We start from the raw sequence: 17563 nt of genomic DNA on the forward strand, positions 1-17563 counted from the left end.
ACTTCAGAATTCAGTGTTCTGACTTCTGGGGACACACAGGAGCATGATATGCCGTGATTCTTACTTAGAAGCACAGTGTGCCAGGTAGGCAGACAGCCAAGTCATGCCTGCATTTTCTCCTACAAACATATATAAGCTATGTAATTTCTTATGCATTACTTTATTCATTAAATATTTGTTGAATGAATTAATGTATTTTCTGGTAAAATCTAAGTTTATTGTGTACAATAAGGATCTTATTTTGAATTTTCTCTCATAACAAATCTCTTTTTTATTGATACCCACAACAGATCATTTTTAAAAACCCTGGATTAAAGGAGAAGTGGAATGAATCCATTCCCCACCAATAAATAAATAAATAAATAAATAAATAAATAAATAAATAAATACATACATAAATACATAAATAAATAAATAAAAAACGTATTTGGAAAAATTGGAAGAATATTTGTTTAGCATACAAAGTAATAAAAGTTTGCAGATAATTAAATGTCTTTTTCCTTGTTTTCCTCATCAGTCTCCAGCCACAGGGATAGTGGCTGTAATGAGGGTTCTTGTCAGACAAAATGCAAGGCGAGAGTCTCAGTGCTTACAAATCATCTTTGGAATATGAAGACTTTCAAAGTTACAGAGAAGTCAAATGAAAAATGAAGCCAGGCAGTGATGGTACAAGCCCTTAATTCCAGCACTCAGGAGGCAGAGGCAGGTGGATCTCTGTGAGTTGGAAGCCAGCTTAGTCTACAGAGATAGTTCTAGGACAGCTAGGGCTGTTACACAGAGAAACTCTGTCTCAGACAAAAAAAAAAAAAAAAAAAAAAAGAAGAAGAAGAAAAGTGAATAAAATCTAAAAGACAGGACAGAGAAAGTAGTAAAGGTCATAAAGATTAGGAGTCCAAAATATTACAAAATATACAGAGAGTATTTATATTACCCATACAGAAGGTTAGGTTGTAGAAAGGAAGCTTTGGGGTCATTATAATGAACCTTAAAAAACGTTTAGTGAATGAGTTAGATAATGCAAAATTCTTTGACCACGGGGGAAAAAGGGGAAAGCCTCATAGGAAAAAGAAAGAATAAAACATCCTTGTGTTCTGCATAGAATCCAACTACCTATTTCCCTTTTATATTTAAAAAGGAAGAGCTTGTGGTAGAATAATCCAGATTCTATGTTATTAAATATTTATATAGTAAATAGTAAAGTCCAGTGCTGAGAAACAGTTTTATGAGATGCTATATAAAAAGTTTGTAATTGACTAGGTAGAGAAAAATCTCAAAGACCTACGCAGCTTTGTTGCAAAGCAAAATGCTTCAAAACACTTCTTTAAATTTGCATAGCATTGGCTTTTTCAAACAGCTCAAAGTGGAAGTCCATTACACAGTTCTCAAAATATCCTGAGATGAGTGGATATGGAAAGGAGTGCTCATGATTTACAAACTCAGAGAGGTTGAATGCTCACAGCAAGCAAGAGAAACATAAGGCTAGTATCTGGAATAGAATCTGCTCTTACAACCTTGGGATATTTATATGTAAAAGGCTGGGGTTCCAGGTCATTCTTGAAAAATAATCTAACCTTATAGAACTATAATTCACCTTGTTAAAATAATCTTACAGATAAAATGACATAGGAGTTGAAATTGCCGTGTCAAGGAGCAATGTTTGAGTCATTAAGTATGAATAATTACTAGTCTAGCATTGGTAGTCTGTCCTCTAAGCATAAAAGCAAGACTTCAACCACTTTTAGAGTTTTGTACTACAAAGTTTTGCTATCTTATAAAGCACAAAACATATCATATTGTTATTCTGTTACTTCATAACACATAACACTAAGTTGCTTACACAGCTGGTGTAAGAAACATTGCTCCACATTAGGAGGCTAATTGCCCCAAGGAGAAACAAAGAAAAGCACTCTTATACTTCTTATTTTCTTAATTTAATCCCGTTAAAAAGAAGCCCTCAGAGTGATCTCTTTCTCTGTGATACCTTCAACCCATGGACTCCTATAGCTTCATTGTTGTGATCACTGTTCCTGTTGCTGTGACAAAACAATCCCCAATGAATGGAACTTAAGGGTAAAGGATTTATTTGGCTGATAAATAAATAAAATTTATTTATTTATTTATCATGGTAGGGAAGTCACAGCAGCAATACCTAAAGAGAACTGGTCACATTACGTCCACAGTCAAGAGAAGAGAGCAACGTGTTAATGCATTTATGCCAGGACTCAGTTAAGTCACTCTTCATTCACTCTTGTGCCCACACTGTTAAATGGTGCCACCCACATCCAGAATGGCTCTTCCTAGATCAATTAACCAAATTAAGAAAATCCCATCTTAATCCCTAATTAAGAAATCCATCATCCATGTAACTATCGATTTTGTCCAGTTGACAATTAACAATGACCATCAAACTCATAATATGAAATTCAGCAAAACAATTTATCTTTGTTTTAATGCTTCTGCCACACACAGAACATCTATTCTCTATGTAGTTACTGTCATAAGTAACAGCCTGAAGTCCTTTTTTGTGCATAAATGTATAAATGTATTGCTTTATTCCTAAACATTTACATGGCTCAGAAAAGTGATTGCTTACATTTTCTTCTCTTTCTCTTTCCTACAGTGTAGGTTTACCCATCTTTCTACAGTGTAGGTTTCCCTCACTTGAAAGGTCTTCCTTTCTCCACCACTCATTTGTAGGCTTTTAAACCCTCTCCTGAGATTCCAGATTCATGGTTAGGACTTTGATGTCTTTCTTTCTCTTTGGACAGAACTTACTGCATTTTTATTTAAATCTTCCCATGTCTGCTGCTTATGCTTCCTTTCTTGTGACTTTTCCAGTTAATTTCAGATAGCCCAGTCCAACTCTTGTACCACAATGCATCCCAGTATGAGGACACACTTCAGCCTCACATGATTCTTTTGGACAATTGATGTGGTTCTTAGTGATGATGGGTATTTAAGCTGGTTCCATTCTTTCGATATTATGAATAGTGCACCAATGAACATAGATGTACTATTAGCTCTGCAGTGTGGTGACAAAGTCCTTGGAGTATGTACTTTGGAATGGTATGGCTCAGCCACATGGCACATTTCTATGTGTCCCTGAGCTGATAATCATATCAGCTTGTCTCTAAATACTACCAATAATTTGTCTGGCGGCTAGGCTCTGCTTCTCCTTGCCACAGCTGGTTTTCAAAGTGCATTTCAAATGTAATCCCTTACAGTTGGCCATATTCATTGGTGATGCTGACCTCTCATGGTATCTTGTTAAAGGAAACTGCAGTCTGTCTTACTGTCGTGCTTTCATGCCTGAGCAGAATTCATAGAGCATTAACCACGCCTGGCTAATGCAATCAGGACAAAGTTTTTCCATCCTTGCTTTCTACTTTCTCCTGAGGCACTCATTCTCCAAACCAAATTCAATTTCTCTGCTGGTCTAAAGCGCATGTCAAACTCCTTATTTCCAGGGATTTGGACTACTGTAAAAATATCCCTGGGGTTCTTTCCAATTGAATTAATAATTAGGGTCCCACTGGCACATACTTGCTCTCAGGCTAGTTTCTGTGATGATAGCAGACCCTCATAACTTACCTTGATGGAATGAAGCCTTCCATTCTCCAATCGTATATGTAAGTCTGCCTTGCACGCTCGCTCTCTCTCTCTCTCTCTCTCTCTCTCTCTCTCTCTCTCTCTCTCTCTCCATTCCTCAATCCTAGTAAAAACAAAAACAAGCAAAATGACAGTATATTCGGCCTTTCTCTCTGCAGTGCATCCAGGAAACTCAGCTCTTTCATTCTCCCTGAGGATTTTTACCTGACTGCCTTGGCTAATAATGAGTGTTCACTCTCCCTTCTGCCAAAGGCAGGCAGCGGCCTTCCAGGGCTTGCTCTCATCTCTTTAGTAGTGCTATTTTCTCCCATAGGCACAATTCACTATCTCTAGGACATTGAAGGAATTTGTCAAATTGAATTTCCTGAGATTCTTTCAGTCTGAATACCCTTTCTTCCATTCCAATCACAATCATGGCCACAGTATTGTTTTAAGACAGAACAATTTTAGAAGCATTTGGTACATTCATTCCCTGCCTCAATTTCTCCTTCCAAAGTTGGCAGGTCATGCTTCCAGTTTCTTGAAGTCTGTTACTTGATTCTGCACGAAAGCTCAGAGACAGCAGGAACAAAAGCCTACTTCAGATTTTAATGCTCACTTTCTTGTAATACTTCTATATCCTTTGAAGAAAGTCACTTTGTCAAAGCTGTTTTTGCTTCTTACAAGCAAGCATCTTCTTGTCAAGATCTCTCCATTAAGATAGAAAAACAAAGAACACATTACAAATAATAATCATACCCACTATATAATACCTGTTATTTATTTTGTACATATTGTGTGCTAGGTGCAGGCTAGCCACTTTACATTCTTACAGCTGTTTTGTGGTAGAGGAATTATTTAATACAAATGTCAACATAGAGCTGATTTGAAAATGTATTGCTTAACTTTTAAGGGGCCTTAACTGACCTCTGAACCCAGTTCTGCCTTCTTCTCTTATGCTCAATAATGAGTTAATACATGAAGCTCATTCTGTACAGTGGATGGCACATATATGTCACAATTCAAGAGTCCTAAGCCCTTAAGATGTATTAGTTTCAGACAGTAGAAGCTTCAACAAAGCAATGTCAAACAGCATCACATAGAACTTGGTACACACTGGCAGTGGCAGTGGTTGAATGAGCAGCTTGGACACCAAGGGGACCTTGTTACACAAGCCAAGTCTCTTGGTCCACACTATGCCACACTATACCAAGGAGACTCTTCCAGCTAATCTGTATTTGCGTTTGTGTCCGAAAAGCAATGCAGGACCTCAAGGTGAGACAGTACTTCACTTATCTACTAACTATCCCCATGATATAATCCCCGTGAGACCGAGATGCCTAGCTGCTACATCACCCATCAAGAATCGAGGAAGATGGTCAAAAGCAAAAGCAGCTTGAGACTCTGAGATTCGGTTCAGCTTATCATTGACAACATAAAAAGCAAATGACTATTTCTTTACCTGAAGCATGACCTCACTCCTACTTTGGTTCTTTTTCAACAAAACTAGTAATTTCTATGTTGATTTGTATTTAATTTTTTATGTCATTATGCTGTTAGAAACAGGCAATTGGAGCTATTTGTCTTTAACGGGTTGATTCATGGCATGGTTTCTTCATTACCAGGCTTATTCTAGAAGAGTGTCTAAAGCTCTGCTTGTTAAAGGAAAACTATCCGGGGCTAACTTATCCTGCCAGCCCTTGCATGAAAATCTTAACTCAGCCAGTGGCACAACCTGTATAGCCTCAGCACTTGGGAAGTAGAGGGAAGAGGATTGCTAAAATTCTCAGCTCAGCCAAGGCTACCCTGGAGGAACTTGTCTCAAAACAACAACAACAACAACAACGAACAACCTAAACTGAGCACTGCAAGCACCGCTAAAACCCGTCTAATGCTCGTCTGTGCAAACGTCAAGATTGGTTTGGGGAGCCACTGCCGCCAGCTCATCTTGTGAGCTGCTCTTCAGCACGGCTCTCCCCTTCTCCCCAGCCCAACCTGGGACTATAGTTTTTTTTTTTTTTTTTTTTTTTTTTTTCTCCTCTGTTTCTCCTCCTGCTGTGAAATGAAATCATGAAATAAATTCCAGGAAGCCTACTGATTGAATCCCTGACAAGTGTGTAATTGACGGAGCAGCTGGGCCCTCTTGACACATGACAATCCTCTCCTTCTTTCAGTTAGTTCTGTATAATTCCCACCTTAGCCCGTTCTCCTGTTTCTCCTTTGGAGGGCATCTCTGAGAATCCCTTAATTCTCTTGCTTCCAGTATTTCCCTGCTCCTTTTATTGGAGGAGGAAGATTTTCCTCATTTCCTGAGGTATTCTTCAGAAATCACTCCGTTTCATTTCTTTTTTTGTTTGTTTGTTTTTTGTTTTTTTTCGAGACAGGGTTTCTCTGTGTAGCTTTGCACCTTTCCTGGAACTCACTTGGTAGTCCAGGCTGGCCTCGAACTCACAGAGATCTGCTTGGCTCTGCCTCCCAAGTGCTGGGATTAAAGGCGTGTGCCACCACCGCCCTGCTCCATTTTATTTCTTAGCCTTAGGAGCTTCTACGGGGTTTCCTTGTCTGCTCATCGGGGTTTCATTGCTCTTACCTGAAAACTCAGAACAGCTGTACCGGCCATTGATTTCTCTCTTTTCATATTGACACCAAACTTAGCTCTAGCGTTTGTGGTGTGGTATTTGCCTACTTCAAAGTTAGAAAGCTTTATTTTAACCAGACTTTCTTTTTCTTTTCTTGCTCGTTGACATATACTGGAATTATATTCAGTGATCTTTTCAATCTTTATTTTAAACACAAAAAAATTAGGTTTTCTAATGATGGTAATCTTTAGAATCTTGAGAATCTGAGAGCAAGAAGCTTTTCTTTATAAGTTTAAACGTGAAGAGCTCTGACTTCAATAATTATCTTTTTTCAACTTGTATATGGACTGTTGGCTAGTTTTATAAAAGACATAGAGAGTATATTTGAGGAGTTTCTAAGAGTCTGTGGCTGTCACCACCTTTGAGGGCTCGCTTAATATTTTCTGTCTTGAGAGTAGTCTTCTGGGAATTGCTGTTTTGATTTGTTTTTTTAACTCCGTCTTTATTGACCACTAAGAGTTAAGCTTTCCTAGCAGCAACCCTTGCTTTTTTCTGCTCCATCACTAGCTTGTACTTTAAAGGCTGTGACCCAAATTTAATCACAGTTTCTAGTGTTTGACAGTGGGTGAATTTCCTAACCTTACTGATCAGGTAATTCTATCACTTGTATTATTCACAGTAACATTATTGCCAGCTGTAGCAATAGGGTATTCTAGGGTAGAAAAGCAGAGAAGACTTTTTATTTTTTTTGTTCTTTAATTTTTCTACTTTAAAATTATTAAATTAATATGTGTGTGGATGTTTGAACTACATGTATGTCTGTAAATCACATGTGTGCCTGGTGCCCACTGAAGCCAGAAGAAGGTATTGGATTCCCTGGAACCGGGGTTACAGATGGTTGTGAGCCATCATGTGAGTGCTGTATATTGATCTCAGGTCCTCTGGAAGAGCAGCCAATGCTCTTAACCACTGAGCCATCTCTCCAGACCATAGGCGAAGTTTTTAAAGTGTACCTAATCTAATGCTGACAATAAAAGCTAAGTCTGTGGGGAGCAAGTGGAGTCCTGAGTGAATGTGTGTTGTTGATAGGAGCATGGCCATGTCAAGGACTTCAACGCCCCAGCTCCCTGGGAGTGGCAGAGTCTTCCCAACGTGAGGCTCAGAGGAATGGCACAGCCTTCCTCTGGATCGAGTGCAAACGTGGAGAGCATGTGCAGAAATGTCCACTGTAGTTTTTCTCCCTGAGGATGTTTATGGCCTGAAGACAACGGATCATACTGAGGATAGCGAAACCTGCCTCCTGCTTCATGTTCAGCTGTGTGCTATAAACCCTTCCTCACTTTTTAATGGTTATATAATAAACATGACAAGCTTCTGGGGTGCTGTGGCTTCTTCAGCCGAGAACCCAGACAACCTGATCTCGGCTTTTCTCTGTATGTCTGTATATGTGTCTGTCATCTCTTCATTCCTTTGTTGCCTCACGTCAGGGTTCTGGAAGCCATTCCTAAGACTTTTGTTGCTACATTACATGGTATTGTGACAAGCTTTGTGTGTGATTGGCATTTTCAACTAAATTTAAATATCTTACTAGCCATTTATATCTCTAAGGGTGGGATGGTATGATACCTTTCCCTATGCAACCTAAGGGTCGTGGAAGAACATACCTCTAACACTAAGCAGGTTAGTAGCTGGAAAATATCAATTTTCTGGAACCAAAGTTTATGTGGAATGGGAACCTGGAAGAATGAAGGGGCAAAGCCACAAAGGAAGCTGTCTGTTTTTATTCTTAGGTTTGGTAAAACTGCCAGCAAATAGGAAGGGAAATCTAGCCCTGTCTGCTTAGATTCTTCTTGGTACTTCTGGGTAGCATTTCTTCCTTGGAGGCAGTGTCAGTGACCTTGTTAGGTCTCATGGTTGGCTGAGGGGCAAAGGACCCAGAGCACAAGACAGTCTGGCTCCTGAGCCTCAACTCAGGAGACAATGTGGAGGCTTACAGACAGGAGAAAAGGAGATAGAGAGATCTTGCCTAGATATCCCCTCAGGTTCCTTTAGTTCAGACCGTTAGGCATGTCAAAGAACAAATACTTTGAAGTACCTGAGCCCCAACACACTGGAACTCCAATTCGTTACCAATCAGCATCCAAGTGCTTGCAGCAAATGTTGGAAGTAATATGGGGCATATGTTTCTCCTATACTTTAGGCATATATAATTGTATTCAAATATGAATATGGACACAGTCTGCCTTAGGTGATCTTTGATTTTTCCTTCATTGAATCTAGTTCAAAATTTCACAAATAGAAAGTTACTAACAAATGATTGTAACTTATTCCTAAAAAGTACATTTTTTATTTTAATATTCCCTAAACATAGTATAAATACATAGTTAAAAACGATCAGTGTAAAAGTAATATTTAAAATAATCACTCCTTTTAAAACTCAATTTTAAAATGTCTACATTGCAGTCTGGTTCCCTAAATTTCTAGTAGGTTTTCTGAGAGTACTTAGTGCTATTTGGACCAAAGGTAGATTTCAAAACACTCACATGATGAGCTAATGCATTTGCAACAGACTTCTGAGGGAGGTTATATATTGCTTAGACTGCAAACGAAAAATGCCAAGGAGTGAGGCGTCAAGACCTCCTGAGTACCCTTGAAATGCTTAGTGGTTTTTCCTTGTTTCCTTTTCCTTCCTAATAGCGTGCACAGCCCTGCTAGCAACCTGCCAATCAAACAATGTAAGACTGTCTCTGAAGGTTTACACTTATGGAATCCTACGACAAGGAGAGTGGAAAGAAACAGAAGAGATAACACAGCTGTTTCAGAACAGGGGCACCTTTGCCCCTTGGCCTGGTCTAGTGTCATCATTACCATGCTTTGGGGTCAACCACAACGCACAGCGCCAGTGTGTTCATTCTGTCCATGTAGACACATTTTCCTGTCTCCGCGAAGGATCTGCTGGGTGGTGTGGAGAAATCTTCTTTTCAGGATCTAAGCAAGAAGCTCATGATTTTCCTTTAAGGCTTTTTTATTTGCTTCCCCCCTACATTGTGTGTGTGTGTGTGTGTGTGTGTGTGTGTGTGTACTCCAACACATGCTCGTGTGCCACAGCCCACATGAGTGTGGAGTATGAATGGGGAGGTCAGAGGACAACTTGTGGGACTCAGTTCTTTCCTTACACCATGTGAGTTTAGGGATCAAACTCAGATTCTCAGGCTTAGTGGCAAGTGACTAATGCCTTTACTGGCTGAGCCATTTCACCAATCCCTACTCAGTGTTTTTAAGGGAACAAGGTCGTTTAATATATGGGACTAGAAAGAAATCGTTATAGTATAAAGTTAAAGACATTTCATTCTCATGTTTGTTTTTTTTTTTTCTACGAGAGTAACGTATTTGTTAATGTAGCACACAAGCACATTAATCAGTAAATTATCATGAAGTGCTTGGTGTCCTTCTTGGGAGAGTCTGTTTAATTATGTCTTCAAGCAGGAAACAATCCATTTAGTTTACAATTAAATGTAAACACATTTTGGAATATATTGCCTACATTTTATGCATTTGGAGGCCTAAACTAAGATCAGCAATAAATATACTAATTATACAAGTCATTTGTCTGTATTTTTAAGATATCTGCTAGAGGAACGTGTAATTATGAACTTCAAGAAATAGGATTGGTAACAAGGCCAAACCATCCATTAATCACTTCCCAAATGAAAAAAATCTTTCTCTATAAAGCTGTGTTTAATACTCAGTTTGATTTTGGAATACTTTTACTGTAGTCTCTGGTATTTAATTAAATGTAAATGGAGGTTTGAGGTTAGCAGACCTGGAAGTGTTAGCAGACAAGTTGTAGTGATGATATATGTAGCATTAACTAACAGCAGTTGGACCGAGCTCTTAGGGACATTCTCAGAATAATGATACAAGTGATGCTGGTTTATTAGCATTTTGCTAAGTAGGCGAAAAAAAAAACCAGTTGAGATTAACAACAATAAAAAACAACAATAAAAACAAACAGACATGAAGGGCAGAACGCGACTCGCCCATGCCGCTTACCACCCTCACTCATTTAGAGCTGGCAGCCTCTGGGATCAGCAGGTTCCTACACGCGCTGGGCAAAGCAAGGCGCTGCGCAGGGCCAGGGCGTGCCCACCTGCAAACTGCTGGCTGTCTGGAGCCTGCAAACACCTTGCGAGTTCCGAGAGGCTCTGGAGATGTCTGCCTAGACCGCTCAGCTCCAAGCTGTAGGCAGAATACTGCCAGCGTCCAGAAGCTTTGCAGTGTGTCAGAAACTTCACTTTGCAGAGCTCGCTGGTGGGGGTCTGATGAAACCCCTCTGACCAATCGCTCGCCAGTAGCCACCGCTGCCCTAGCGTACCTTTTGTTCTGGCCACTGATTCGAGGGGCTGCGGCCGGCCATGCCAGGCGTGCAGGGGCACAGCGATCCCTGCTTCCAGAGGCCACCTCCCGCCCTCAGCGCCCAGCCCTGAGCCCGCCGCCACGAGCCTGCACAGCGGAGACACGCCCCTCTCCTCCCCGCGGAGCTCGGACTCGCCCGGGCTCCCAGGCTCCGCCCACCCCGCTGGGAGCCTGGCTCTCTTTCCTGCCCCCTGCACTCGAGACCCAGAAGAGCCTCGGGAAGAGCTGCAGCCTTCATGGACGGCGAGCGGGGTGCAGGCTAGCAGCGTCGGGGTCTGCGGCCACGCGCTCTCCAAAGGACCCGGGAGGCTGAGCGCGGCCGGAAGAAGCGGCGCTGCGTCCCCGGCGAACCGTCCCGGCTTGCAAGGTAGGGATTAGGCAGATGGCCAGGCAAAGTTGATCAGTGCGGGGAGGTGGCTGGCCTGCGCCCTCTCGCCGCTAGGAACCGCCGAGCGACTTGGACTTGACCCCGCCGCGCCCTGGGAGCGCGGTGCAGCGCCGATTTGGTGCCCCGCGCGGGAGCGCACTTGCAAACTTGGTGGAGGTGCCCTGCGCGTCCTGTTGTGTAACCTCCGCGCCGCCAGCTGGACCGGGAAGTTGCCTGCCAGTCCTTCGGCTTGGTTTAGTCGCAACCCCGGGGTGAATTTCATGGCCCGCGACGAACGCGCGGCCAGAGCCGGCGTGGGCGAGCCCCCGCGCGCCCCGACTCGTGGGGAACTCCCGCGCACGGTCCCTTCCCCTCGCCCGCGCCTCCGATGCGCGCTGAGCCTCTCGCCGCTGCCGCCCGCTCGCCGCGGTCTGCCCCTCCGAGTTGCTGCCTGAGTTGGAGAACAGAGGATGACCGAGGTCCCTTGGCCGGCTGTCCCCAATGGGACGGACACAGCCTTCCTGGCTGGCCTGGGCTCGCCTTGGGGAAACAGTACTGTAGCCTCCACAGCAGCAGTCGCCTCTTCATTCAGATGTGCCCTGACCAAGACCGGCTTCCAGTTCTACTATCTGCCGGCGGTCTACATCTTAGTGTTCATCATAGGCTTCCTTGGCAACAGCGTGGCTATCTGGATGTTCGTTTTCCACATGAAGCCTTGGAGCGGCATCTCTGTGTACATGTTCAACTTGGCTCTGGCCGACTTTCTGTACGTGCTCACCCTGCCAGCCCTCATCTTCTACTACTTCAACAAGACTGACTGGATCTTCGGGGATGCTATGTGCAAGCTGCAGAGATTCATCTTCCATGTAAACCTCTACGGCAGCATCTTGTTCCTCACCTGCATCAGCGCACACAGGTACAGCGGCGTGGTGTACCCGCTCAAGTCCCTGGGCAGGCTCAAGAAGAAGAATGCCATTTATGTCAGCGTGCTGGTGTGGCTCATTGTGGTGGTGGCCATCTCCCCCATTCTCTTCTACTCTGGCACTGGGATTCGGAAAAACAAAACCATCACCTGCTATGACACCACCTCCGATGAGTACCTGCGAAGTTATTTCATCTACAGTATGTGCACAACCGTGGCCATGTTCTGCATCCCCTTGGTGCTGATCCTGGGCTGTTACGGATTAATTGTTAGAGCTTTGATTTACAAAGACCTGGACAACTCTCCTCTCAGAAGGAAGTCCATTTACCTGGTAATAATTGTCCTGACGGTGTTCGCTGTGTCTTACATCCCTTTCCATGTGATGAAAACGATGAATTTGCGGGCGCGGCTGGATTTCCAGACCCCAGAAATGTGTGCTTTCAATGACAGGGTCTATGCCACTTACCAGGTGACAAGAGGTCTAGCAAGCCTCAACAGCTGTGTGGACCCCATTCTTTATTTCTTGGCGGGAGATACATTCAGAAGGAGATTGTCCCGAGCCACCAGGAAAGCTTCCAGGAGGAGTGAGGCCAATTTACAATCCAAGAGTGAGGAAATGACTCTCAATATTTTATCTGAGTTCAAGCAGAATGGAGACACAAGCTTGTGAAGGCCCAAGACCCAAACAGCTTACTTTTGTAACATGGTAGGAGGCTCATAGAACCTGCTGCTTTTCTTTTCCTTAAGTTCCTAGAAATGTTAGAGAATATTCCAAACAAGAAAGTAGTGAGGTTTTTTTTTATATATAAAAAGAAGCATCAACTTATTATACATTCACATTTATTTTTCCTTCCTGTAAGCTCCTTTCTTACTAATTAGAAGTATGTGTAATCAAACAGTACTACCTAGATAAACACTCACTCTTCTTCCTTTGAAATTCACAGGCTTTTCTATTATTAAAGTGTGTGTGCATGTGTAGCAGAGCGATTTTGATATTAAAAGTTTCTCCAAGAAAACTGGCCACCTGGAATTCGAGTTTGTGATTTGTCCAGCCTCGGTTGCTGTGAATAACGCACAGTATAAACCAACTAAAATCTATACTTTCAAAAACTGTTTGGCATCCTCATTCAGTAATGAGCAGATGCCTGTGGTACATGCCTTTCAGTTCCTCAGAAGCATAGATGGTGGCTGATAATGTCTTTGGGGAATTGAATACAAAAATAAAATCAATGAACTTTCATGTGTGGAAAGTGAGTATTTCCAGTTATTTTTGGAAAACTGATTACTGCACATTGCTTGTTTAATGTTTGGTGGTGGGAGGCTGCAGATATTATATTATTGGCAAAATGCATTCAAAATAGTTGGAGTGCATGTGTTTTTCTTATAAATACTGTGGACTGTTAGGCTTACTGGGAAAAAAAGTTCTCACTTGCACCATTGCTGTGTAGTATCTTTGGACTTTGTGTTCCAAGAGAAGTGCTCACTCACATCTGTGAAAACAATTTTGAGAAATCACAGTTAAATTTCAGACTACAGTTTGGTTGGGTGAAGCAGCAGAACTGTTAGTAGATTGGGAGATATTGGGAAGGACTGTCAGTGTTTCAGAGGGCCAGGGTTTAGACATTCACAGTGCAGCTGTGGGTGGGGAGAAGAGTTCTAGAAGGATGTAAAACTAAAATAATGATGGGAAGGTTCCTTCTGTTTCTTCAAAGTCCTTGAAAACATTAAATGCAGACTGAAAAGTGGATATAAGCAAGTCATAGGTGTGCCAAGAACATGGAAAGCAATCTTTTAATGAATTGTAATCTTCTAATGACTCTTAAAATGAAAAACATCTGTAAAGAGAAAAATAAAGGAAATTAACTTTTAAGTACCCAAGCTACCATAAAACTGAAAAGAAGGTCATTGAAAGTATTCATCAAGCCAGTGTTTTCTACTCTTGCCTGCTAGACGGTAGTGAAATGTTTGTAAAGTATATTGAAATTTAAAAATAATTTTCAATGATTAATGAATTGCTACATTTATAGTCCTTGGAATCATGAAATTTTATTTAATTAAAATAATGAGGAAATAAAAGTCACAAATAAATAATCTGATGTCCAAGGAATTTTAACTGTGAAAGCTAGTCTTTACACAGCTGTCTTCTGAGTTTGTAAATCGTGGTAAAAAGTGCTTTTAAAGTACTTTATAAGAAAAAAAAAAAGAACCTTTGTGCCCAGTAGGATATAATGACATAAAATTCAGGGTTTAATGTCAGTTTTTAAACACACAAGTGACTGGGGATCTGGGAGATCTTTGGAGCCCTTCCATTTGCCCAGTCTCTTGTTGCTTAGGTCCATGAAGAAAAGCTGCATTTATCCTTCCTATCTAGTGGTTCCTTTGCACATTCAGTATTACCATAAAAGCCAACTGAAGAAGACGCTTCCAGTGTCTTCCACTTTTGAGGTTTTTCAGAGCTCCCAAGTGGTAAGATTCATGCAGCATTTTCTGTTTCAGAATTCTACAGACTAAATCTAAAATACATCCTCATTATGTTGACACTTCAAAATGTTCAGTGGCTCAAAAGTAATTTTGTTAAGCAAATCCAAATGGAAATTTCAGAAATGCACAGCTCAGTGATCCATATGTCTGTATCATTTCCTCATTATTTAATACAGTGTTCTCCATTTGAGTCTTAGGATGCCAGCCTGATTTTGGATATGTGTTAAATGCACTGTTTCAGCTTTCATAAACGATTCTTTCAGAGTGTATTTTGGTGAGGGGACCAAGGTCCCCTTTTACACTTTGCCATGTTCCTCATGTTCCTTAGCCCCAGGTCCTAGTGGATGCTAGGCAAGAGTTCAGCCACTGAGCTATAGCCCCAGCCCCTAAGAGGAACACTTTCTTCCTTAACTTGCTTCGTCATTTAACATAGTAACAAGACTGACTGTGCCAACTTCTTCCAGGTCAAAAGAAGTCCCTAAGACGACCTGTGCATGTATGGGTCAGGATGAAGCAACACTTTATTGGCCAAAAGACCAATTTGTGCCACCAGATATGAGTAAGCATGTCCATAATAAAGACAGATCTGTTGGCATTTGAGTGAAGGACACCTAAAATTCTAAGATTCAGCAAGTCATTGAATTTCACGCTACAAAACTGTTTTCATTTCAAGTGCAAGGGTTTATGTTTGTTCTTGGTTTTGTTGTTAATCCTCACGAATTGCTCTTTGACTCTTTGAAGGTTGCTTTTAACTTATATTGAACTAAAGGGATAAATTAAGAAGAAACTTAGCACACAAGAGAGAATTCAAAATTAAAACCACGATGTGGCAATTGAGTTGTTGGAGTCCTGACACTTGAAGCCCATTCTTCATGAACAGAAAAGGAGACAGGACATCCATTTGTTGACACCATGGGTGCTGTGGGATCGTGAAAAGCAGACAATGAGAGCTGTTTGGAACCTTTTTCTGTGCTTCCTAGGACTCTTCCATCTAGCCCTTGGATAAAATTCTCAGTGATCACCAACTATGGTATGGACAGGTTGAAACCTGAAAATCTCTGCTTACTCAGCCAGGATACTAAACCAGCTTTTGATAGGACAGATACCAGTACTTAGCAACAGCTGGAATTCAACTAGTGACAGATCTAAGACTATGTGGTACTAGTAAATATGTATTGGAGCATTTCTTTTGCCGATCGAATGTAATTGTTGTAATAGTATTTATTGATGAAGCTCACAGTCCTTCAGCTGTACAGACTGTAAAACATCTTTGAAGGTACAAAATACTGATGTAAATTCTATTTATTGCAATGTATAATATCAAAATGTCACACTGGCATATTTTACAATAATATATAATGCTAGATAAAATGACAATTATATTTAAGATGTTTTTCAGATATTAATATTGAACATTTAAGACTAGTTTGTATTTGAATCTAAAAAAATCTGTTTTATTATGTGTTTAGTTTTCCCTGGATTTGGATTTGCATGCTTTCCTTACACAATTTGGTGTTAGATTACTATAAGATTCATAGCAAGTATGGAATATGTTAGATAGGTTCTGTATTGTATACATTATATATATTTATATTATAGAAAGTTTGTGTTGTCTTTTCAGAAAGTTTAGAATATTGCCCTAACTATGGTCAGGGCTTCCACTGCCAAAGGCTAGAGGTTTGTCTTCTAGTCAAAATTGATTATTTAGAAGTCTAGTGGGTTGGGCATTATAGATATAATGTAAGAATTTAAACACAAATTTAGTGAAATAGGGAAAGAAAAGTGCAGCTGATAGACTTCTGCTACATCTTGAAGCTTTGTATTGTCTTTTTTCTTAAGGTAACACAGTACATTCTTAACTTCTTTGAGGTGGGGTTTTTATGTAACACTACCAACAAGTTCAGCATTGCAATTGATTTTAATCTGTTTTCTTTGGGCAGTTGGTAACTTTAATGCCAACATTTTTAGTGATAAATGTATCATTTGGCTGCTAAATTCTGTCACATTTTCTAAATGAAGGTGAACTTATGTTACATATCAAAATGTGTGCATTTGAGTTGTGTTATTTTAGCGATTTTGCAAGAAAATTTTATTTTTATAATATCTGTGATTTTCATGTAGATGACTGAAGCAGATTTCTTTGTGGTTAACAGTGCTATTGAGTGGTATGGAACAGTGTTACTTGACGTTTTGAGCCTTCTCAGGTTTATCTGAATCAGTGGTAGTTTAACAAAATTTGGATTGATTTCACGTAATTGTCTTTGTAGTAAAGGAGAAGTACACTCCTGTAAAAGCACAGTATTGTTTGACTGTAGGAGGCTGCAGAATCTCCTGTATTGCTATGCTTTTGCCTGTGTGTGTGTGTGTGTGTGTGTGTGTGTGTGTGTGTGTGTGTGTGTTGTGTCCAAGGCATGGCAGCCAACCTTGTATCTGCTATTTATAGTAACAGCAGAGCTTCATAATTGTGGTCATCAGAATTATGCTTATCATAGACAATTAAAGCTGAGAAAGATTCAATAAAACTATGAAACGTGGTGACAGTGTCTGTGTTATTACACTGTTCTTGCTCAAAAGTTTCCCCACATTTAACACATCATAATACAGAGTGGAAAATACTGCAGGACACTTTGGATTATTTTGGGTAATTTCTTACAATGACAACTGGGCCATAACATTTTGTGATAAAAGAAGAATTCTTGTGTAAGTTAATCCCTATGGTTATTATTATTTGATGTTTAAAAGAGGATATAATCAATCTGGGGAGTGGTGGTTTTGAGACAGGGTTTTTCTGTGTAACAGCCCTAGCTGTCTTAGATCTTGCTTCATAGATCAGGCTGGCTTCAAACTCACAGAAATCCCCCTACTTCTGCCTATCCATGGAAGTAATTAGGCTAACCATCTTTTGTAGGTTTCGTTTTTTCAGCTTACATTGCCTTTCTTTGTCTCCCAAGTGTAAGATATACATACACATATATGTGTGTGTGTGTGTGAGCGTGCGCACATAATAAAAACGTGTTTAAACCGTTACCTTCTAATGAAAATTATCTCAGAAGAGAAAGTAAATGTGCAGTGATCCTGTTCTGGGTTTTCTGGCATTTTCGGAACTGCCCTGTAACCAGTTCTTGTGGAGAGGACATGCAAATCTCTGCCAGCCCTTAAAAAACAGGTAAGTCCTTAGGAACATCTTCAATAGATGCCCTGGCAAATGTG

The 17563-nt window shown here is 40.8% G+C and overlaps 1 protein-coding gene across 1 annotated transcript; it reads left to right on the top strand.

The window, feature by feature from the left end:
• The first annotated feature begins 10802 nt into the window (after positions 1 to 10802).
• P2ry1 (purinergic receptor P2Y1) lies at positions 10803 to 17078 on the top strand. Its single transcript, XM_059265410.1, has one exon. The coding sequence runs from the start codon at positions 11421 to 11423 to the stop codon at positions 12540 to 12542; it is 1122 nt and encodes a 373-aa protein (XP_059121393.1). The 5' UTR covers positions 10803 to 11420; the 3' UTR covers positions 12543 to 17078.
• Positions 17079 to 17563: the final 485 nt, after the last annotated feature.

The sequence above is a fragment of the Peromyscus eremicus genome, chromosome 6 (assembly GCF_949786415.1).
Source record: "Peromyscus eremicus chromosome 6, PerEre_H2_v1, whole genome shotgun sequence".
Classification (NCBI taxonomy): domain Eukaryota; kingdom Metazoa; phylum Chordata; class Mammalia; order Rodentia; family Cricetidae; genus Peromyscus; species Peromyscus eremicus.

Coding starts and splice junctions, on each gene's coding strand:
- P2ry1 (XM_059265410.1), top strand. CDS start 11,421: ATGACCGAGGTCCCTTGGCCGGCTGTCCCCAATGGGACGGACACAGCC.